Source organism: Lagenorhynchus albirostris, chromosome 21 (assembly GCF_949774975.1).
Source record: "Lagenorhynchus albirostris chromosome 21, mLagAlb1.1, whole genome shotgun sequence".
NCBI classification, from domain to species: Eukaryota; Metazoa; Chordata; class Mammalia; order Artiodactyla; family Delphinidae; genus Lagenorhynchus; species Lagenorhynchus albirostris.
This window is the reverse complement of record NC_083115.1, coordinates 877,919-902,264: the sequence shown is the minus strand read 5'-3', so window position 1 is coordinate 902,264 and position 24,346 is coordinate 877,919. Positions and strand designations below refer to the sequence as shown.

At 45.5% G+C, this 24,346-nt stretch overlaps 1 protein-coding gene, 1 long non-coding RNA gene and 1 pseudogene across 2 annotated transcripts in view; 1 reads left to right on the top strand and 2 right to left on the bottom strand.

Moving 5' to 3' along the window:
* Positions 1 to 1,037: 1,037 nt before the first annotated feature.
* Positions 1,038 to 23,452, bottom strand: LOC132512563 (uncharacterized). Its single transcript, XR_009538225.1, has 5 exons — positions 23,036 to 23,452; positions 11,166 to 11,209; positions 2,238 to 2,307; positions 1,731 to 1,818; positions 1,038 to 1,096 (listed from the first exon to the last, which is right to left on the bottom strand). It is a non-coding gene; the product is annotated as an uncharacterized LOC132512563 (long non-coding RNA).
* Positions 8,226 to 9,008, bottom strand: LOC132512716 (protein phosphatase 1F-like; annotated as a pseudogene).
* The window catches only part of PSD3 (pleckstrin and Sec7 domain containing 3), a 496,191-nt gene continuing 494,408 nt past the window's right edge, over positions 22,564 to 24,346 (top strand). Inside the window, exon 1 of the mRNA XM_060136247.1 lies at positions 22,564 to 22,696. Coding sequence (XP_059992230.1) covers positions 22,676 to 22,696 — 21 coding nt within the window. The 5' untranslated portion in view covers positions 22,564 to 22,675. The remainder of the gene's footprint in view (positions 22,697 to 24,346) is intronic.

Below are 24,346 nucleotides of genomic sequence, written 5' to 3'. Positions count from 1 at the left end.
TTGATATCCTTTAAAAAGTGGGGGGAGGGGTGCTGTAGGGATGAAATACCACATGTTAGGTGCAATGTGGGAATCTGAATCTTTTCCTCGTTTATTATGTAATGGTTTTGAAACCACATGTTCATCCAGCTGTTTCTCATCAGATTTGTTTTGTTTCCATATAAACACATACACATAAAATAAAACAATTTTAATGAAAAGAGAAATTCTCTTTTCCCCTTAAAGTTTCTTTGATGATGAAATTCATGTAAAGGTCTGAATTATGACAATGTACAAGTGACAGAATTCAGAAGAGAATTAGAACAAAATTCAGTTTTGATTATCTCTTGTCTCCCTTTTTCAAATATGTGTCTTCATTCCTTTGCTCTCTATAAAACCACATGGGAGGGCTTCCCTGGTGGTGCAGTGGTTAACGATCCGCCTGCCAATGCAGGGGTCATGGGTTCGAGCCCTGGTCCGGGAAAATCCCACATGCCGCAGAACAACTAAGCCCGTGCACCACAACTACTGAGCCTGCACTCTAGAGCCCGCGAGTCACAACTACTGAGCCCGCATGCCACAACTACTGAAGCCTGCGTGCCTAGAGCCCATGCTCTGCAACAAGAGAAGCCACTGCAATGAGAAGCCCGCGTGCCGCAACAAAGAGTAGCTCCTGCACGCCGCAATGATGAGTAGCCCCCACTTGCCGCAACTAGAGAAAGCCTGCGTGCAGCAATGAAGACCCAACACAGCCAAAAATAAATAAATAAATAAACTAATTAATTAAAAAAAAGGATGTTTTTTTAAAAAACCACATAGGAAAAGCACAATTTTGAAATAATATTAGAAATCACAGTTTTTGGTTTCTTTTTTGTGAGAAAAGATAAAATGGCAGAAAAAGTGTGCTGATGACATCAAAACAGAGGAATTCTGGTTCAGAGCATGTTGGGAAACACTTACTTCTTACTCTTACCCTTGTCTCATTACTGGAAATTTGCCTGGGCGTATAGTCCTGTGTGTTTGTCTGACACATATTAACTTTGTATACAAAGACACGTAGCTGTCCTTGGGTCTGGCCCAGCAAGTTCAAGAATTGTAGCATTTCCAGCAGTTACAGCTTTGCAAAGGGACAGAGCACATTGTAAGACATTTTATTGTACTTTTGCACTGAATTTCATTTAAGTAAGAATAGTAACTTAGATTTCTATAAAAATTTATACTTTTAGTAACTTAGATTTCTATAAACTTTATGCATTCCCTCATTTAATCTTCACAAATTGATACCCCTTTTACTATGAATTTAAGGCTCAGGGGATTCTGACTCCACATAGATAAGTAAAATGGGTGTCATGCATTGGGGCTCATTCGTTATGGCAAATCACCCTACTACACTGGGGACCAGTCAGCTCCTAAAGGTAGGATAACTAGCTAGACCAGCTCCAGTTAGCTCTGACCTCTGCGTTAATGCCTGTCCCTTTTGTCTTCTGACTTACAGGGTTATGGGGCCATATAAAAAGTAGATAAGGCAGATTCTACATAAAATGGAATCAAGTCTCATAGAGTGTAGAATGTTGGCGGTAGCGAAACCTTCCATACCATGTTGTCCAAACCTGACTCATGGGCAACATCCCTGACTTCCCCCCCTTTCAGGGTACTTCCAGTAATAAGGGACACAGCCCCTCACATGTAGCTTCTTCAGCAAGCTCGTCACCTGCATGGATATTCTGCTCCAAGCCCCAAGACTCTCTTACCTGACAACTGAATCTTATAGGTCCTCCTGTCATCACTCTTGTCCTGCTGCAAACTCCATGATCTATTCTCCACATAGCAGTAGGTGATCTTTTAAAATGTAATCAGGCCAAGTTATTCTCAGGCTTAAAATCCTCTAAGGTATCCCCACCAGTTAAAATCTAAATCCAAATTCTGAGCATGGCCTTCAGGCCCAAAGACCTGGACTCCCGCCTTCATGCTGAGCTCTGGTCCTTAGTGCTCTGCACCAACCACGAGGATCCTCTCACTGCTCCCATTTCACGACCTTTGCCCTCTCCCCAGGCTCCCCTCCCGTCTTTGTGGTACGTTCCCTCATTGTCAGGTCAATGCTCCAACATCATCTCCTCAGACTACCCTAACTAAAACATTTCCCACCAAGCCGCTTGCAAACCCTTGACCTGCTTTCTTTTTCGTCACGGCTCTTTTTGTTCCTTTCTATTATTTAAAACGTTTATTCATGCAGATGTTTACTGTCAGCCTCCACTCACTCCATGAGGTAGGGACTTTTTCTCATTCATTCTCCACTGTGTTTCCCAGTGTTGTCATCTTGTAGGTATTCTATAAATAAATTAAATTAAAATTAATTAATCAATTATTAGAAAAATTTCCTTTCCATTTCAAGATTGAATATATGCAGGGGTGAAAGATGACTCTAAGATTCCATCCCTGGGTACCTGAAAGAGTGATGGATGTGGGACATGAGGAGTTGTAGGAATACAGAGTGGATGGCATCTAATGCCACCCATTGAACACCCCCTTACTCAGGAGATAGGGTTCATACAGCCAGCATGTCAGGGACTGGAATCCACGTCCCCTCATTTCCCTGCTTTGTGTTCTTTCCAGGACATGACATCATTTCATCAGCAGGAAGTGAGGTTGGTGTACAAATAAAGGAGAGAGATGAATTTGGCTTTGGACATGCTGAGTTTGAGGTGTCCCTGGGACGTTCACCAGTTAGATATAAAAACTGAAACTCAAAAATGAGCTCAGATACCTGCATTGATTTTGTATCTGAAATGTGGGAAAGGATGAGATTGCCAAGGTAGATAAAGAGCAAAAAATAAGAAAAGGGAGAGAAGAAGATGGGGAAAAAAAAAAAAAAAAGCAAAGGCCAGAACATTTGCATAAGGAAGAAATTTGCGGATAAAAAAAAGGATGCACATGGTCTCATGAAGTCAAGGAAGAAAGAAGGTCAATGGAGGGAAGGTCAAGTAGGACAAGGACAAAGCTGGAGGAGGGGCAGTTTCAGCAGTGCAGGGTCAAAGGTCAGATTGCCAGGGACCCAGGTCCTGAGGATGAGGCCTTATTGGTTAAGATCACTGGAGTTAAACTGCCTGGATTTGTACCCAGACTTCAGCATTAACTGTAGGGCCTCAGGAAAGATTTTTAATCTCTCTAAGCCTTATTGCCTCATATACTAAATAGGGATAAAAGTATCATATTAAAATATTATGAGAAATAAATGAAATAATCCACTTAAATTGTTAAGCCCAGTTCCTGATGCATAGCAACTGCTCAATAACTTTAGATATCATTTCTCTCTCTCTCTTTTTTTTTTTTTTGGCTGCGTTGGGTCTTCGTTGCTGCGCGTGGGCTTTCTCTAGTTGTGGCGAGCAAGGGCTACTCTTCGTTGCAGTGCACGGGCTTCTCATTGCGGTGGCTTCTGTTGTTGTGGAGCACAGGCTCAGAAGTTGTGGGTCGCAGGCTCCAGAGTGCAGGCTCACTAGTTGTGGTGCACAGGCTTAGTTGCTCCGTGGCATGTGGGATCTTCCCAGACCAGGGATAGAACCCATCTCCCCTGCATTGGCAGGCAGATTCTTAACCACTGCACCACCAGGGAAGTCCCAGGTATTATTTCTTTTGGTAAGAGTTTGGAATATAAAGGAAGGAGAAAGATAAGATATAAATTGGGGAGATTAACGGAGTTCAGGGAAGACCTCTTGAGTGAACAAAATCCTGTAAAGAAAGGAAAAAGGTTCATATATTTAGACACAGGGCTTAGTGTTAGGGAAGAGAAGATAGATGTTGAGATAGGAGCACAAAACGGATGATAAGGATGAGAAGAGAGATGGTATTTTGATAAAGAGAAGGTCTTTCAGTGCCATCTTGTTAGATCAGCCCATGGCCCCCACTTGTTGAGAGCTTGTGAGTGCCTCTTTCTCACTACGCCACATGGGGCTGATAATTCCAACTTCCTGAACTGATACTGTTTGATAAGCACTGCCAGAGCTAAGGACAGAGCTCTGTAGAGGTGTAAGAAAGCCTTTACAAGTGGCCACTGACCAACAGTGAATCGAGCCGCCATTCATGCAACACAATCATTAAGAATCTCAGGGCTGGAGGCATCTGAAAGGCCATCTGGCCCAAGGTCACCTGAATTCCCTCCACAGCATCTCCAGCAGGCAGTTACATATAAGCTGCATTTGAACAGCATCCCATTTGGTATCTTGCAAGCCAGACCTTTCTTTCTCAGGTTAGACTGTTCAGCACAGGAATTCTCCCACTGATCTGCCATAGACTTGAAATTGCCATTTTCAATCACTCCTTAGGCTTAACAGACTGAAGGATTCTTTTAAACCACAAATACATAACCTGGGGATGGAGATGCTGGTGATGCCTTTTCTGTAAGAGTCCTTGTCAGTCACAAAGGATGACTCCAAGGAGGGGTAAATCTAACGTGCGGTGGGAGGGCTGCAGATGTTAACATCTGAGGATGCTTAACACCAAGGGATGTTAAAGAGCATAAGACGCTGCTACAAAAGCCAACATGAAAGCACAGGGTATTCAGAGGAAGGGAAATATTGAAGTCATGTTCATCCTTTGTCTTATTCTGGCCCCAGGTGGGCACTGGGGTGTGCCACCATCTAAAGAGGAGCCCGGACTTCCCTGGTGGCGCAGTGGTTGAGAGTCCGCCTGCCGATGCAGGGGACACGGGTTCGTGCCCCGGTCCGGGAAGATCCCACATGCCGCGGAGCGGCTGGACCCGTGAGCCATGGCCGCTGAGCCTGCGCCCCCGGAGCCTGTGCTCCGCAACGGGAGAGGCCACAACAGTGAGAGGCCCGCGTACCAAAAAAGAAGAGGAGCCCAGGCCTGAGCATTCACTCCTTGCCCTCATGTAAATGAGGACATTTCAATTACTGGCAATGAGGTAGTCCATTGAATCCATTTAAATGGACCCAGCCAGAGGTTCATGGATCTGGTTTAAGCTAGGATAGCGGAAGGTATTCTCAGTCTACCTGAGGATAAGACTTCCAACCAGCCATGTAACCCCACCACAATCCAAATGGAGCCCAGCCCAGCCCAGCCCAGCCCAGCCCAGCCCAGCCCAGCCCAGCCCAGCCCAGCCCAGCCCAGCACTCTCTGAGTTCAGCTAACTCTGAACTTTGTTTTTCCTCATCTGTGAAATACCTCACCTATTAGAATGCAGGGAGCTAGAGTAGAGGGCCTTGGGTGGGTCTTCCCACTTCTAAATTCCATGATAGAAGATCTCCCTGGAGACTCAAGAGATCATAGCAAGGAGGCAGGTAGGAAAGGAGCAACGGCAGCTCCAGAATTTCAACCTGTGGCAGACCTGGAGCCCATCTGTTTGGAGGTTTGACAATCTGGAGAGCTTGTCACATAGTTCCATCTGCATGGCAAACAGCGGTTTTTACTTCGATTGCATAAGCATTGGTGGGAGTTAAGGGAGGTTGACAAGCTCCCTGCAAACAACCCTTGTGCCATTTTGGGAAATAGGTCCTGGGGGATGATGCGGCCATTCCTCCAGCTCTCACTCGGGACAATCTCCATACCCTGCATTCAGCTTTAGGAAACGGAAAGGCTCAGCAGTGGCATTTGAGTATTGTCACCACCATCAGAAGATATTCCTTTTTCATCAGGAAACTTTGATTATCACTAATTTTCTCTTCTGCCTGAGTGTATGATGTGAGTTGGTTAAGATTTGGCCAAGAGAAGCATAAAAGAGAGACTAGACAATTTGTTAAAAATAAAAAGGGTGATAAAAGTTTTAAAAAATCCTTTTCTTAATTCAATGATGAAATATGGCTGTTAATGGAAAATGAATTGGTCTACTCCGGCCATAAACACTTTACGTTTATGTTAATCACACTAGCGTTAATACCAAACACTGTGAATCTATTAATAGCAGTCTTCATCTTCATAGTACTTTACCAACAACTAATTAATTAAGCAAACCTGTTTTAACTGGTTGCCATGGTAGCAGAGATGCACAGAAATGGTTGCATCCATGAAATTCATTCTTAGCTCCTGAAATATAATTCAGCTTGGGCAATAAGTATCATTATGCAGCACTATAATGTGTTTAGAACGATAATTACTATGTTAGTAATGAAAAGATTTGCGAGTACACATAAATACATGCAGTAGTAAATATTTAAAAAGATAATTTTTATGCTTATTACCTATAAAATCTTTTCCTCCACTGAATCTGGTAGCCAAAACATGACAATTTCATCTGTAATTATTACTCTGTTTATACCTTATCTACTGTGTTTGCTCTTCAGTACCCATCCTGAGAAGATGGTCATCCAGATGAAAGAGGCTTCCAAAAATTTGCCGCTGAATAAGCAGTGAGGAGAGGAGTTGCGGGGCAGGGTGGGGAGATGACAGTTGCCATCTTCAAGGGTCTGAAGGCTATTGGAGTGGAAGAGGAATGGGAGTGGTGGCTTGACCGCTGGTGTCGAGACCAGCGTGAATGGCGAAGCTACAGGGAGGCATGTGTGACCTGCGGCCCCATGGCACAGGGGTTACATAGGATGCTCTGGAGTCAGGCTGGACCTAAATCCAGATCCCGTCCTTGCTGTGGTGGGGTTAGTTGCTCGGAGCCACTGGCCTGCTGCATGGGGTCGTGTGGGGATTCCCAGCTAATGCACGGAGGCCTCTGCCTAGCACAGAGTAAATAGAACATGAGTGTTAGCTCTTTATTAGTGGAGGATTTTTACCTGAAGTTTGTTAAAAATAGAATGGGCTGCTTTGTGAAGCAATGACTCACTTCTCTGTCAACTGGAAGTAATGAAGCAGAACCTGGATGGCCACCTGTTAAAACTGCTGTATAAGGGCTTCCTGCCTTGAGGGTAAGGTTGAAATAGATGATTTCCAGGTCCACGATTCCATGAATTTGGGGAGGAGGGGAAGGAGGAAGGACTTCTATTTTCATCCTTCAACCTTTGCTTCACTGGATTCTTACTATAATGTAATACTTGGGTGAACTAGGTTTGTGACGTAGTGTTATTGGTAAAATGGTATTATATGGAGCAAACTGTTCTGTTTCAGAAAGAAAGTCCTGAGCTAGCCTTAATTCTAAGAAAGATGCTCACTAATTTGACTGTTTAGTCTCTGCCAAGTTTTCCTCCGAGACCCTTTAGGTCCTTTTCAAATGGAGATGTTTTTCCAACTAGTTTCCTTAAGTCTGTGGCTCACTGTGTTCTAAAATTACGTTATTTCCCTTATTATCCAGAATGTCATCTGTCTACAGTCATATTTCTCTAAATATTTGTACCTATCTTTACCTTGTCCTTTAAATCCTCATCAGTGAGCAGGCAATGAACCAGCCTAGGTTTGTTTTTTTTAACGTCTCAGCAAAGGTGTTTTTAATAAACACAGCCTAAGCTAAACAGCTCTGCTTCAGAGAATTCTTTCTTGACTAGAGTGGCAGCCCTGAGCTCCCGGGTGGCGGGTGGCGGGGCTCCCAGCTTACAGTCTTAGACCTGGAAGGTTTTCTGTTCAGATTCAAATGCAGCCTTGTTAATTCTGGTGAGGTCTGTGCTCAGAGCATCTGATGACGGTGCCTACCCCCCACCCCCACCCCCACCCCGCGTCTCTTCCTGCCTTGTCGACTGGGCCAGGCCTCAGCTCTCTGGGCCTGTTTCCCGATCTCAGAAATGGACACGATCTTAATATCCACCCTGCTAGGAGGACCCCCGAGGTTCCGCGGTGAGGTTCAGTGGGCGGTAAGGTCACAGAGGGACCAATGCGTCCTTTCTTCTTTCAGAAACAAACGCGCCTCATCGCGCTAACTGCCGACACCAGCAGCCTAGTGGGACCTGCCCGGGGGAGGTGTTTGGAGGGTGGGGAGGGTCAGGTGGACCTCGTATTGCTGCTTCGCGTTATTGCCCTTCGCAGATGGTGCGTTTTTCACAAACTGAAGGTTTGTGGCAACCCTGCGCCGAGCAAGTTTATTGGCACCATTTTTCCAACAGCATTTGCTCACTTCCTGTCTCTGTGCCGCATTTTGGTAACTCCTGCGATATTTCAAACTTTTTCATTATTATTATTCTCTGTCGTGATGATCTGTGAGCAGTCATCTTTGATGTTCCTACTGCAAAAAGATCACGACTGGAAGGCTCAGATGACGGCTAGCAGTTTTTAGCAATAAGATGTTTTTTACCGTACGTGTGTTGTTTTCGACGTAATTCTGCTGCACGCTTATAGATGAGGGTACAGTGTAAACGTAGCTTTTATCTGTACTCTCGCCGGGCTTTCCAGAGGAACATATCATCGGTGCAGCGGAAGGCTGCTCGCAGGGCCCCCGCAGGGTCAGTGGGCATCTCCGGCTGGTGGGCAGCAACAGCGTGCATGTGCACAGACGCGTACCCCGCGGCGTCCACCCCTCCGTGCCCATCGAACACGGCAAAGTAGGCGCGGTCCACAGAGTCCGATAGGCCAAAGAGCAGGTTGAAGGCTGGGAGGCACACGTGCTTGTCCTCCATCCTGAGGCGCGCATTACGGATGGCATGCACGGAGACGAGCCACTGCCGCTGCGGGACCCAGGCAGCCACGGGCACCTGCTTCTGCCACTGGCTGCACACTTCCCAGAGCCGGTCTAAGAGGCTCCGCACCAGGCCCGCAGCGTCCAGCAGGCTCACAGGGGCCTCCTCCTCCTCATCGCGATCCTCCTCCACCTGCTCCGGCAACTTCCGCAACTCAGAAAGGTCCGTCCGCAGCAGCCAGGCAGGCAGCAAGTGGCGGCCGAGCGCTCCTGCTGCTCAGGAAGCCCATGGCCAGCTCAGCTAGCTCATGGCCAGCTCAGCTAGCTCGCCTTTCACCTCCTCCTGGATCAGCATTGTCCCTCGGACCTTCCATGGCAACAGGCTCTCCGGGCCCAGCAGGGCTGGGAAGTCGCGGAGGAGTGCGTCCAGGAGGCTGGGGTTCTCCTCTGCCTTCTGGCTGTTCTGCTGTGGGGGTCCTGAGGCCATGCCCAGAGCATCCCCGGGGGCTGCTGCCAGGTCGTTGGTCTTCATTCTGCCACTCGGCCGCCCGGCGCCCGCTAGCCGCTCCCCCCAGCCTAGGTTTTTAACAGTGTGGGCTTCTTTCTCGTTTTTCTTTTTTTCTCTCTAACAACACCGTATGGTGACAGCTCTGGCCTAGCTGCTAAACGTCTGCCCAGAGCCGCTGAAGTCCACACAGTTACAGGCTTGTTTGTGGGACCTGGTGTCAGGTCCATCCCAACCACTCATGAGACTGCTACTCCTGGGAGTGTGGTTGTCACTATGACAACAGGCTGAGAAGACCAGGGATAGACTGAGAACTTTACAGCGAGGCTGAGAGGGAGCCCAGGGAAAAGGAAAGAAAATAAATCCTAGGGAGGTCACCAAGGCAAGGGTGCAGGGCTGGGTGTAAGCAGTACAGGTAGAAAGGAGACAGAAGGAGAAGGAGAGCAAGAAAGAAGAGGTTTAAAATCTGTCCTGATTCTCACTTTTAAGCCCTATGTCTACATAGATCCTTTAGATGCAATAGAAACCCTACTCCTTAGAAGAAATAAAAATTAAGGTTTGAAAAACAAAATATATTCTAAAAGAGAAAAGAAAAATGTCCTTTTACGGATAACCATTCTAGAATCAATCATTTACTATAAAAGCACCATAACAGCATCAGCAATATAAACTAGTATGGGCAATTTCTATAGAAAACCACAAAGGAGAAAAAAATTAAACGAGAAAACAATCTCATATCCAAAAATATGATGATTGTGTATCTCTAGCTATTAAATAACTTTCAGAAATCACATACAAAGTCTTTTTTCTGAACAAAATGGATTTGAAGATGTCCTGTTGTTTTGTGTGTGTGTGACAACTACGTGACATTTTAACCAAATGACAAAATTTAGAGCATTAAAGTAGCCCTCCTTATTGTTAAAAGTTTCAGAAGTTCTTCAACTGTAATATGTGCATATTCAACTTATAGTCACAACAAAATGAGAGGCAAGTTCTACAGTCTGACATTAATGTTGAATATCCATCAACTACAAATTACTAATCCGTTTTTGGAAATATTTTTCATCTGAAAAAATCAGTAGCAGGTTAATATAGCTTAAATTACAAAAGAAATCAACTTGGCTTTCAATTTTGTTTCTAAACGTTATATTTAACAAATAAACATAAGGGATAGATAAAACCATGTCTCATTTCTGAGGTGTGTGGGTGTGTGTTTGGGGTTAGTGTAAGAGGATGAAATGTTGATTTTTTAAAAATATTAAATTGCTCTACAAATCTTAAAGCATTTTATTTGTAACTCATTTGACAAGTGAAGACAGTGGCTGGAGTGAAGGGCCCAGATAGGACCCACTGCCCCCAGGTTGGCCTCCTCCAGTGGTCCCCGCTCTGGGGTCCAGTGGCCTGAGCATCCATCCCCAAGTCACGCTGAGCAGCAGGAAGGCCCCCCTAGAAGGTGATCATTGCTCCAAAATAGAGCAGATCATGGGACGTGTCCACCTAGGACATTTATAAAGTAAAATATTATGATGACGGTACTCAAATAAGTGTCTTTCAAGCTGTGCCAAGAGTCTGTAAAGGGTTTCCCCACCTGTAAGGCAAAGAGGTCGGGTTACATCATCTCTAGTGTTCCTCCTAGTCCCCTCTATGACGCTGAGACTTTGACTCGTGGTTTTATCTTCCACTCTTATTTACTTAGCATACACAAAAGGCCAAAATTTTTTTTTAATTGGTAAGATCAATGCAATAGAAGAGAGTTCAAAAATAGACCCACACATATATGCTCAATTGATTTTCAACAAGATAATTACATGAGGAAAGGGTAATCTTTTCAAGAATGGTTTTAGAACAATTGGCTATCCATGTAGGAAGAAAGGAACCTTGACCTTTAACTCATACCACATAAAAAAATTCAGTTGTAATGTAAACATAAGAGTTAAAATTATAAAACTTCTAGAAGCAAACATAGGAGAAAATCTTTGTGACATTATATTAGGCAAAGATTTCTTAGGAAACAAAAAAACACAAGCCATAACAGAAAAAGTGGCAGATTGGACTTTTAAATTAAAAACTCTTGCTCTTCAAAGACACTTAAGAAATTGAAAAGACAAGCCAAAAACAGGGAGAAAATTATATGTATTTACAAATACAAATAAATTTATAAATATGTATTTACAAAATACATACCTGACATAGAACTTGGATTCAGGATATATAAAGAATTCTTACAACTTAATAAAAAGAAGACAAAAAGATTCCATTTTAGAAAATGGGCAAAAGATTTAAATAGACACTTTACAAAAGAAGACATATGAATTGAAAATAAGCACATGACAGGATGCTCAATTATTATTTATCATTAAGAAATGCTAGTCAAACTACAATGAGATACCACTCTACGTACACAAAAGGCCAAAAATTTTTAAAAACTGATAATATCAAGTGTTGGCAACAATGTAGAATACTGGAACTCTCAAACATTGCAGATGGGAAAGCAAAATAATATGGCCACTTTGGAAAACTGTTTTGCATTTAAAAAAAAAAACATACATTAACCATATGACCCAGAAATATCGCTTCTGGATATTTATCCAAGAAAAAAATATATGCACTATACACAAAAACTTGAATATCGAAGTTCATAACATTTTCTTTGTAATAGCCAAAAACTGGACACAACCCAAATGTCCATCACCTGGTGAATAAACAAATTATATTGATATATCATATAATGGAACACTACTAAATAACAAAGAGGAAAAACTACAGATCCATATAAAAACATGCATGAATCTATGTGAACGCAGGCAGACAACAAATGATTTCATACTGCATGATTACATTTATGTGGGATTCTAGAAAAGGGAAAACTACAGCGGAGAGAAAAGCGAGTTAGTAGTTGTTAGGATCCAGGGTCTGGAGGGAGGGGTTGACTGCAAAGGGGCATGGAAATTTGTGGGGGGAGAAGTTGTGAAATGTCTTTTTTTTTTTAATTTATTTTATTTTTGGCTATGTTGGGTCTTCGTTGCTGCGCGGGTTTACTCTAGTTGGGGTGAGTGGTGGCTACTCTTTGTTGCGGTGCGCAGGCTTCTCATTGCGGTGGCTTCTCTTGTTGCAGAGCACACAGGCTCTAGGCGCACAGGCTTCAGTAGTTGTGGCACGTGGGCTCAGTAGTTGTGGCTCGCGGGCTTTAGAGCGCAGGCTCAGTAGTTGTGGCACACAGGCTTAGTTGCTCCGCTGCATGTGGGATCTTCCCGGACCAGGGATCGAACCTGTGTCCCCTGCATTGGCAGACGGATTCTTAACCTCTGTGCCACCAGGGAAGCCCCGGTGTGAAATATCTTGATTGTAGTGGTGATTTACAGAACTAGATACATTTGCCAAAGCTCACTGAACCCTGAACTTAACAATTCTTATCATCAGTTCCAACGTGTGTGGGTTTTTCCCCACACCACTAAGCAGTTCCCCAGTGCCAGCTGGGTGTCCTACAATTCAAGTCAATTGTGACACTATCTACCTGGAGATACCATCAGAGCCAACAGATTAAGGGCTCATCCTTAAGGAACGAAAGGCAAGATTGTATTCCTTGTGTTCTCCAACCCAGAACCTCATCCTTTTGTTTTTTTTAAGGAGGCTTCATTACATAGGCACAGTTGATTAAATCACTGGCAATTGGCATCAATTCAACCTCCAGCCCCTCTCCCCTTCCCAGAGTTCAAGGGGTTGGGACTGAAAGTTCTAGACCTTTTTTTTTTTGCGGTACGCGGGCCTCTCTCTGTTGTGGCCTCTCCTGTTGCGGAGCACAGGCTCCGGACGTGCAGGTTCAGCGGCCATGGCTCACGGACCCAGCCGCTCCGCAGCATGCGGGATCTTCCCGAACCGGGGCACGAACCCGTATCCCCTACATGGCAGGGGGACTCTCAACCACTGCGCCACCAGGGAAGCCCAGGTTCTAGCCCTTTAACCACAGGGTTGGTTCTCCTTGCAACCAGCCCCCGCCCTCAGGTGAGGTTCTAACGTCATGCCATCAACATAACAAAAGACGCTTTTGCTCTCACCACTTAGGAATTTCGAGATCTTCAGGAGCTCTGTGTCAGGAGCAGAAGGAAGACCAAGTATATTTCTTATTATAAATCACAGTACCACAGCACTAACATTGGTGAGTTTTACAGTATGTAAACTATCCATCAGTAAAGCTGATTTTGAAGGAAAGAAACCCTTTTCTCCAGGGTTCCTGACTGTGGATTTATATGAATCAATAGGGCCAAAATAGCTGGGCTCACAGAGTTCAGAAGTGAGGTGACTCGAAAAGAGCCACTCGGTCAGAATTCAGCCCCAGGAACTTGTCAACTCTTGAAGGTAATTCAGCAGATGTGTCCAGAATGAGGGTTTTTAACGGGAAATGGAGAGAGAACGGGTAGATTTCTCTCCTTTCATGAACACAGTTACAGAAATTTTCAAATGTAAGAGTTCCTAAAGCAGATATTTTGAGATGAGAGTTCTATTGGAAGTTCTCTTACCTGCTTTGTTGACAGTGTTCACCAACATTTCTCTCTGTAGAGCCACTGAAATCAAAGGAATCCCTAAACCACATGCTAGTCCCTCCCAAAATAAGGAGAGAGAATTCATTCATCTATGCATTCAGGGAACACTTGATGGGCAACTCCTCTGTGCTGGGCAATGTGCCTTGGGCAGGAGATAAAAAGGAAGTAAATAAAGAAGGTGTGGTCGTCTCTGCACCTGAAGGCTAGTCTGGTCTGAGTTTCTTGGGGTCACAATTCAGAACATTTACAGATTCAGCTTCTGGGATTTGCCATTATCACTAAAGCATTGCCAGAAAGATTGTGAGGATTGTGACAATAAAGACTGCTTTTGAACACCAGGGTACTTTTACAATGTGGACGCACTCAGGCATTGGTAATTTTCATAGGTCATGTCTACTCTGGAAAAATATTATACGTGAAATGCTTATTTCAGCAAAGTAGTTTTTATATGGAATCCCCCTTCAATACAAACACTGCTTTTGAAACAATTCCTTTTCACTGGAATAATTCTGAAAAAGTAATTTGTTTTTTGAGGGAAATAGGGACTTTCCCCCAAATATTTTCAGTAATTATTTGGACGGTAAAGCATTTTCTAGTGGAGTAGGAGGATGCAGATAGGTTTTCAAGTGTGAAATAGAAAAGCAGCTATACCTATGTACCTTGGTTTTTGTTCTTTATGGTTGAGTCAGTACTTAGTACTGTACTAAAAAGCTTTATATTCTCAGAAAAATAAACCAGGGCAATCATGTGGTATTGTTAGGGAACCGTTGGCCGAAACCACTCACCTTGGCCAGGCACGATAATAACCACTTGCATGAGTTGTCTCACAATAGGAGGTCCTGATAAGGAACATGGTGCTGCCACCTAAAACCAACCTGGAGAATTTGGGAAGGGCCAAAAGGAGGGAGGAGATGCCAGCCCGTAATATGTCCTGCCGACCTCCCAGAAACCCTCGTGCTGGAAACCGTCTTGGCTAAGAGATGCACGTACCATCAGGAAGGACACTGAGTCAGACCAAATATGGGCACAAGCAAGATGATTGGCCAGAGACAACCCCCAAAGCTAACCCCCATCACCAGAAAACCTGAGACTGCAAGCCGCATGACAGAGCAGTTCTACTGGGTTCCCCTACCCTGCCGCTCTCCACCTAGGTGTCCCTTCCCAACAAAGTCTTTTGCTTTGTCAGTAAGTGTGTCTCCTCGGACAATTCATTTCTGGGTGTTAGACAAGAGCCCAATTCTGGGTTCCCCTTCTGGTAACAGTATCTTTGGACCAAACTTTCACTTGCCATTCAGTGCCTCCTATGTGCCAAAGCCCTTGTGAGGCCGTGCTGTCCAGCAGAACTCTGCAATGATGGAAAGGTTTTCTATGACTGCACTGTCTAAATATAGTAGTCAGGCTCAGAAACTGGGTTTTAATTTAATTTAATTCTTTTACATTTAAATGGCTACATATGGCTAGTAGTTATCAAGTTGGACAGGTTGGGTATGAGGAATAGGTAATATGAAGTGTCCCAATATGCACAATGTGGTCGTGGTGAATTGGGCTAGGTGTAGATGGAGGATTTTTTCAGTGATTTCTGTCCACAAGGGTACCAGTCTTTCAGTCATCACCTTCAAACATATAAATCTACAATGGAGGTGATTAAGGCTATATCAAGAGGTACAATATGTAAGGTATATACTTAAATGTCCATGTAAATATAAGTGCACATGTATTTATAGCAAGAAAAAAAATGCTTTGACTCTTTCAAGTCAAGATAGGTAAGAGGGGCTTCCCTGGTGGCGCAGTGGTTGAGAGTCCACCTGCCGATGCAGGGGACGCAGGTTCGTGTCCTGGTCCAGGAAGATCCCACATGCCGCGGAGCGGCTGGGCCCGTGAGCCATGGCCGCTGAGCCTGCACGTCTGGAGCCTGTGCTCCGCAACGGGAGAGGCCACAACAGTGAGAGGCCTGCGTACCGCAAAAAAAAAAAAAAGATAGGTAAGAGGATGGTAGGTAGAATGGGGCTCTTTCTGTCTCAGGTTCTACTGAGGTGTCAATGCATTAGATATGAAAGTGTACAAAGTGAATGTGAAACAGACGTCCACCCCATGTACAGATTTTGAAGGAAATGGTCCTGAGATCCTGCTCCACAATCTTGGATCCCATAGTTAGATCAAAGCTGTAAAAAGAAGTGAGTGTGAGGAGATTGGGAGGACATGGTGACTAGAGCGGTCGCCTGGTTCTACTCCCCATTAGGGGAAGGTGGGAGGTTCTACTCTATGACCCCAAGACTCATAAAGGGACTTCAAAGAGACTCGTTGGAGAAATTTGAAGTTGTTCCCTGTAGCTGGAAAACACTGAGGATAGTGGCCTCACTCATGCCCCAGAAAGCTAATGGAGACTGTTGCTTTCCAGGAAACTCAGTGTGAGAGAGAGTTGAGTGCTCTAGGGGCAGGGCCTGAGATCCCCTGCTGTGTGGTTGGGATTAGCTTGCACTTCCAGAGTTTCTGAGCAAGGGCCATGAGTGTTCTTGTGGACCAGACGTGGGCCACATGCAAGAGAGTTGGCCTGGGGTCTACCTTCCTGTGGTCTATCCATTGGGGTGGGCTGGAGAGTATCAGTAAGAAGAGGAGGTGTCCCAGTGGGTACTTAGGGCTGTGGAACAGGAGCAGAGGTTGTCACCTACACTCTCCTTCCCATAGCACACTTCCAGCTAAGCAGGGAAGAAGATCTGATGTCAGGTCAAGTTTGGGCTTTCCAGGATGGGGTAGTTTAATTACTGAACTGACCCTGTGTCTAGAGTGAGCTGAACAATTTCTGGGCCTGCCAAGTTTTCATTTAATGACAGGGAAGACACCGAATGAGATGATTGTGGAGGACAGTTTTGGTTATACCAGGAATGGAACTTATTCAACATCCTGGTTCTAATGTATATAGTCATTCCATTCGATTTTTCTTGGTATAATTCCAAGAAGCTGTGGTTGACACTTCTTTTCTTTTGTAACAAAAAATACAGAAATTAAATACAAATTAATTAATAAACAATTTCTATCAGCCTGGAAACCTATATATTAATTAAATATCTTTTTAAATGAATTCTAGAAGTAATTATTTTTGCAAAAAATAGTAAACAAATATTAGTAGCTAGGTCAGGCATAACAAATTAGCTTGAGACAAGTGAGAAATTGCTAGAACTATAGGTATAAACACTCTCTTCCATTCTTCTTGAAAATGATAGAATGAACGTGTTGATAAAAAGAGAAGTGATGATTGTAGTAGGGAGACAGTAGAATAGAGAAAATGCTAACTGAAAACTTTAGAGAGGAAAAACTTTCATGTAAAAATAACCTGACAATATTCCATTAAGAGCATCTACCTGCTCTCCTCCTATTTTTTCAACCTCCTCTGCTGGTTCTTACTCATCCCCCTAACTTCTTAGTGTTGCCTTGGACTTTCTCTTTCTCTTTATCCGCCTCTTTGTGGATCTCATCTCATTTCATGGGTATAAATACCACTTCTACTCTAACTTCCAAATTTATAGCTCCAGCACCAACCTCTTCCCTGAATTCTGATCTCCAACTGCTTATGCAGCACTACCATTGGGTGTCTGAAAGATGCCTGTAACTTACCATGTCCACAGCTGAGCGCTGACGTCCCCCGCCTAGTCCTGCTCCCCTGCAGGTTCTTCCCAGCTCAGTTTCCCAACTCCATCTTTCAAGCAGTTCTCCCCCAAACACTTGGAGTCATCCTTGACTCTCTTTCTCTTCCACCTTCCATTGATCAGAAAATCCTGTCAGCTCAGCCTTCAAAATACGACAGAATCTGAACAATTCTCACTACCTCCTTTGCTTCCACCCTGGCCTATGCCACCCTCATCTGCTTGGATTGTTGCATTAGCCTCCTAATTCACTTCCCTGTTTCTGACACCCCATACAAGGTGATCCTGGTAAAAGAGAAATCAGATCCCGCTACTCCTCTGCTCAAAAGCTTCCAAAGTCACTTAAAAGCCCAGATCCTCTCAGTGGCCTGTAAGACCCCACACACCACACCTCCTGCCGTCACCCGTCCTCACTCGGCTCTTGGCACACTGACATCTTTGCTGTGGCCCGAACACGCCAGGCGAGCCCTCGGGGCCTCTACACTCACAGTTCCTCATCTGTCTGTCTGTGAGGCTGGCGCCTCACCTCCTTCAGGTCCTCACTCAGATTTCCCCTTCTCAGGCGCATCCTTCTCCAAACACCCTTTGCAACCATCCACTCCCCACACCCACACTCCTTACTCCTTGTCCCTCTTCCTTGTTTTATTTTTCTCTAAAATGCTTATCACCATATCAGGTCTTATAAATATTAACTTATCTTGCATATTTTCTGTCTTCCCAAGGTCATTAGACTGTAAGCTTCATGAGGACAGGGATGTTTCATTTGCTGCTAAAGTCAGTGAACTATACCTAGTACAATACATGCAAATGTTCAAGAAATATTGGTCATATGAATGAATAAAAGAATAGCTATCCATGAGAAAGATAATAAAAAATAAGCTGAAACCTTTGTTATTTGTGTTTCTTCTTCTCCTTCTCCTTCCTCTTCTTCTTCTTCCCAGACATAGCCTAACTTATTTGGATCCTGGGGAAAAGGTGAACTGGGTCCAGCCTATGATCTAACATTTCTGTGCATGCAGCACAGGGAGCCAATGTCACTTCCTCCTTGATCTTCCCCTGATTCTCTGCTCTTTGAAATCACCTCAGCACAGTGACCAGATTTTTACTCTTTGCTTCTTGTCTCCCAATCCTCTTATCCATCCAGCATCCATTCAGTATTCAGTAGAGTCAGATGCCAGGTGAATTTTGTCTTAGATCTGTCCTTTCAGTTTCACTTTGGGCTACTGAAATTCAAGGACAACATGATTTTAGATTGTTGTATATTTGAGTTGAATATTTGTTGTGTATGTAAGTTGAATAATTCTACCTTGGATAAGGGCAAATTTCAACTCAACAATTATTCACTGAAGTCTTTACTATGGACCAAGAACAGTGCTAGAAGCTAGGAATTTAACAATAAATAAGCTAACGTTCTCCACTCTAATATACCAGTTATTTGTATACAACTGATAAATGATTAATGTGTTAAGAGGTCTTCTAATTGAAAATATTGTAGAGGTTAGAGTTTGTGTATTTCAAATAAAAACTTTAAAAATGCATGTTTTAAGACTCTTGGATTGTTTGAGAATTCAGGTAAAAACGAGGAGTGAACCATAGAACGCAATGAGAAATTTTCTTTTTCTCTTTTGACATGAAATAACTGACATCTATGAAATGATAAAATTCACAATATTAATAAAGATGAATTTAAGAGCACTTAATGTTAATCATTGCCTAAATAACTTGAAATGTCCCCATATCCTACGGCTCACATATGAAAGAAACTTGAGACGTCTTCCTAAATTTGACAACACAGTAAAATTGTACATGTTATTTTCAATAATGAATGTGAGACAGGAACTTTTCTAAAGTGTCAATTAAAAAAACCAAACAACTTTTGATCAACTATGCTGGAGAAAAGACTTTTTATTCTACCCATCAGAAATGATGTTACAGAATTATTCTACCACTTCACACTCATTAGAACGGCTATAAAATCAAAATACAGACAATAACCAGTGTTGGTTAGGATGTGGAGAAATTGGAACCCTCATACATTGCTGATGGGAATACGAGATGGTGCAGCCACTGCGAGGCACAGTTTGGCAATAAAATTAAACAGAGTTACATATGACCCACGAATTCTACCCAAGAGAAATGAGAATATAACATCCACACAAAAACTTGCACAGGAGTGTTTATAGCAGGAGTATTCATAAAAGCCAAAAAGTAGAAACAACACAAATGTTCATCAGCTGATGAATGGGTAGTAGAATATTATTTGGCAACAAAAGGAATGAAGTTCTGATATACGCTGGTCCCGGATGAGCACTGAAAACATTAGGCTAAGTGAAAGAAATCAGTCACAAAAAGACCACATAGTGTATGATTTAATTTATATGAAAAGTCCAGAATAGGCAAGTCCATAGAGACAGAAAGTAGATTAGTGGTTGTTTGGGGCTGAGGGGGTTAGAAAGAAAAGAGCAGTGACTGCTAAGAATATAGTGTTTCTTTTTGGCATGATAATATTTTTATAAAATGCACAACTCTGTGAATATACTAAAACCCATTGAATTGTACAGTTTAGATGGGTGAGTTGTGCGGTGTATGAGTTATATCTCAATAAAGCTGTTAAAAAAAGTCATTCCAAAGAGATGATCAAAAGTATGCAGCCAAAACACATGGGGGAAAAGTACTGTAAAGATATTTTAGGAGGTTAATTAATAAAAATATGTGATTTTTCTGGATTTGGTGGTGTGCGCGTAACTTGTGAACTTTTAGAAATTTGTATTAAAGTTTTTTTCATTCTAAATAAATATTCACTCTTGTACAAAAAAAAAAAAACGAAAAAAAAATCCACAATCTGGTTCTGCAAACTGGCCTTCAGAAATAGTGGGGATTGGGCTTCCCTGGTGGCGCAGTGGTTGAGAGTCTGCCTGTCGATGCAGGGGACACGGGTTTGTGCCCTGGTCCGGGAAGATCCCACATGCCGTGGAGCGGCTGGGCCCTTGAGCCATGGCCGCTGAGCCTACGCGTCCAGAGCCTGTGCTCCGCAAGGGGAGAGGCCACAGCAGTGAGAGGCCCGCGTACCACCAAAAACAAACAACAACAACAAAAGAGAAATAGCGGGGATTAATTGTGTGCATGAATCATGCATGAGAGAATTTCCATTTCCTTTTCATTTCTTCTTTTGACTGCTGGTACCTAATGTCTTGCCTAAGTTATCTTTCTCTCTTTCCACAACACAATACGGGGCTCATGGGCAGAGTTCAGGGAGGGATATGGCATTGGATAAATACAGACCAGCCCATACCTCTTTCGGAGTGGTTGCTCCTCCCTGGCCAGTGTGCCTCCTTCCTACTTTTACAAGGTGGATGTCTGTGTATTCTGACACCAAACTTGAGCACAACTGTGATCTTTTGAGCTGGGTGCCTGGGATCTCTGTGGGCTAGAGTAGCAGAAATGCGAATTCATACTCTATTTCCAATATTTCAAGAAACCTAACAAAATATTTATCCACAAAATACATGCTGGCAAAATGCGATGTCAACCTTTGTTTGATTTGCTTTGGGCTTTATCAAATCAAAAGTGGCAACACTGGCTAATTTATGCCGATCAGAGTCTCCAACAATTATGCCTTTGATTATTTAAGGTGGGAAGAATGAATGATCATTTAATAGGTGTGACCAGCTTTGTAAGTAAAATCTTAAAACATGTTGAATTCAGGGAGAAAAAAATAAAAACTTTGCTTTGTGATGAAAATGTTTCTGTTGCCTAACTTTTGAAATGCCTCTTTATTGAACATTTACTATGGGCCAGGAACCTTACATAACTTGTCATGCTAATAATAGTTCTTCAAGCTATTATTATCCTCTTTCAGTAATTGAGGAAACAGAGCCTCAGATTATAGATGTCCATTACCACGTCCCTTAACTAGTAAGCTCATGCAAATCTCCGTCTACTCTGCCTCTTCTATGAAGAGTTATGTCTGGGCATCGTTGGTATGGGTTTAGATTCAGCTCAAAATCCTGACCTTCTTCCATGTATGAGCTGTTGGTTGATTTTCCAGGTAAAGGCCACCAGGCCAGCGGTCAAGCCCTAGGTAGCAACAGCATTTCCTACTTGGTTTTACTCCTGATTCTTTGCCAACAAAGTCATCAGACCTCCGGGTTCAAGGAAGGTAGGAGTTTATTGAGAATAGGCACACAGGGACTGTCTTCTTTGCGTCATTCTGTTAAGAGGGGAGGATCCATAAAAGAGAAAAATGCCCAAGTAACTGGGGTGCTTTAGAACCTACACATCTGACCAAACTTCTGCTCTGGCCAGGTAGCATGGACTACGACCATTTTCAGAAGCTGGACTGGATCTGCATAAATGCATCCACCCCCTCATTCTGGTTCCGCTGGTGGGCGCCGCTGGCTGACCGGCAGCTGTGAATGGGGCAAGGCAAAGCAGGAGCCTCAGGGGCCTCCTGCACCCTGACCTGGTGGGCTGCCTCCTCGGGCCACCAAGGAGCCTGACCCTCCATCCTCGACTCAACGCTTGGCCATTGTTAGCCATTTCCCTTTATTTGGGCATCTTCCACCGGTCACAGAAGCCAGACTTTAAGGCTGCAATATCCTCATACCATAGCACCGTGCAGCCGGCCATGCGGGTCTCTGCTCCAGGTGCTGAGCGCGCTCTCCGCGGGTAACGGACCTCTGGGGGCGGGGGGTCTTAGGTCTCCCCCTCCCTCGGCCAGAGGAGGGCGCCTTCCCGGCCCCGGTCTCTGCCGCAAAAGCTCGAGGCGAACAGGAAAAAGGGCATCGGTGTGCGGCACTTCGGTTGGAAAATGCAGTTTTACGCCGGGATCCCCTGGCACGCGCATTCGGAGCCGGGACCGCGGTGGCCGCGAGCATGGGATCTGCCTCGAGGGACTGGACTTGGAAAGGGTCGGCGGGTCGCTGGCGAGCAAACCCCTACACGGACGCCAGAGGCCCCTCGCCCGGATGCCGCGACCCAATGGGACGCGTGGGCGTGTCGGGCGCTAGTCCCGGGAGCACGCGAGACGCCGCTCCCCTCGCGGCGCTTCCTGACAGGAAACTCCGTCGGAAGCGCGGCTCACTTTCCTCAGGGAGACGAACGAAGCAACAGGCAGGCTTCCGCCGGAGACAGGCGACTGCGAGTTCGGCGCGGGGCCCGCCCCTCCCCCTTTCTTCCCCCTCCCCCTCGTCTCTCCCCTCCCTTCCTCTGGGGCACCGCCCACCTCCCCGCTCCTGCCCGCCCCCTACCTCCCCGGCTGCTCCGCCCCCTTCCCGCTCCCCCGCGGGGCCCGCCCCCATCTCCCGCGCCCCTCCCACCCTCGGCCCCGCCGCCCTCCCCCTCTCTTTCTCCTCCCTCCACTAGCCCCTCTGGCCCCGCGCCCGCCCCCGCCGTCCCTGGGCCGCGGCCCGGCCGCAGCCTCCGCCAGGGAGCGCGCCCGCCGCCCGCCGGTGTCCCGGGAGCCCGACAAAGAGCGCGCCTGAGGCTCCAGCAGCTCGGCGGGCGATGGGAGATGGAAGGAAGCGACGCCGCGGTGAGGCTCGACCCGGAGGGCGGGCGGGCGGGGGCGGGAGCGCGGGCGGCCGTCGGGGCGGCGGTGCTTTGTGGCTGCTCGGTCCCGGGGTCCCGGACCGCTGGACGTCGGGTTCGGGAACTGCTTCCTTTCTGCCCTCTCTTTGTGCGGGTGAGGAGGCGGAAGGCTCGCTCTGTGGGGTGGCGGTTCGGGGGGTTCACCCCGACCCCCGAGGCCGGGACGGCGGGGGAGGCGGGAGGGGGCCCGGCGGCCGAGTGCGCGGCGCTCTGGTTTCTGTCAGGAGAACAGGGAAGCCCAGCGCAGCGAGCGGGCGCGCGGCCGGCGGTGGGGATTCCGCACCTTGAAAGACGTTGCAGCCCTTCGGTGGTACTTGCGCTTAACTTTGTCCGCCGGTTTCTGCAGCGAGTTCTGGCAGGCGATGTTGTGAGATGTTAAAAAAAAAGCAGGCACCACTTGGAGGACGTGGGTTTAAAATGCTGTCGGTTGCTTGGATGACAAATGTGTAGTGTTACCGCTCCCCTCGGAGGACGCGACGCATGCGACGACGTCATTGTCCACAGACACTGGGGTCCCGGGTTTCCACCCCGGAATAGCTCTTAAGTGGGTCCAGGTGCTGGTGTAGGGAAGACGAGGTCTGGAAAATTCCGCTCACTGGGATTCTGGGAGCAAATGCTTGCAATTCATGAGCCATAGTTGAGTATCTGCAGAGGATTTTGCGGAGTCCCGTAGCCAGGTGAGTGCGACAGGCTTGCTGCTGTCAAGGAGCTTGTCTTCTAGGAGGGGCGGCTTGGGCAGAGCTGTGAAGGAGGAACCCAGAGGAGGGCGGGGTTCTGGCGAGCGAGGGCCTGGACGGCCTCTGCGGGCATGTTGGGGTGGACCTTGAAGGGGAGGGTTGGGGCGGCCGTCGCGTCGTGGGGAAAGGATGCTCCCCGCTGGAGGAAAGCGAATGCACTTTCTAGTTTCTTCCAAGACAGGCTTTACCGTCCCCTTAGAGTGTTTGCAGATCAAGGGATATTCTTTTAAAAAGTCGTTAAATTCCTCTTCACCGCTTAAAAATAAGTGCGGCATGCTAAACAAAACCAGCAAAACAAAGCAAAATAAAAGAACACCTTCCCAAACAATTGTTTAGTGGCTCGATGCATGTTCTTCTACAACTCTCTATATCCTCTCACAAGTCCTATGGCAGCTCTGTGGGTTTGTCTTGTCTGATATTTCATTAATACACACTTTTTGTGCTAACAGGAGCAGAGTGGGTACCATGGAAAGTGCTTAGACACCTGGCTTGTAGGTTATATCACTGACTGGGTGAGTCTTTGCCACTGTCTTTGTCACATCCTTTAGCCCTTGGAGCTGAAATTTCCTCCTCTGTAGGATAAGGGGATTGGGTGGATAGGTGCTCCCTCGGAGTCTTCCAGCCCCAGCATTTTATGGTTTCATGCCTAGACGTGTACATGCATTCCTTATTCAGTGATGTACTCTCAGCTTCACCTTCTGAATCGCTCTCAGTTTATATGTTCTGTGAACGGATCAGCACATCCTGGCCATTGAGTGGGGGAGAGTGATGGAAGCTGCAAAGCTAAAATAACCTTATTTTAAGGTGAAATTCCACAGTTGAATTTTATTTTTTAAAATGCAAGTGTAAGAAACTTG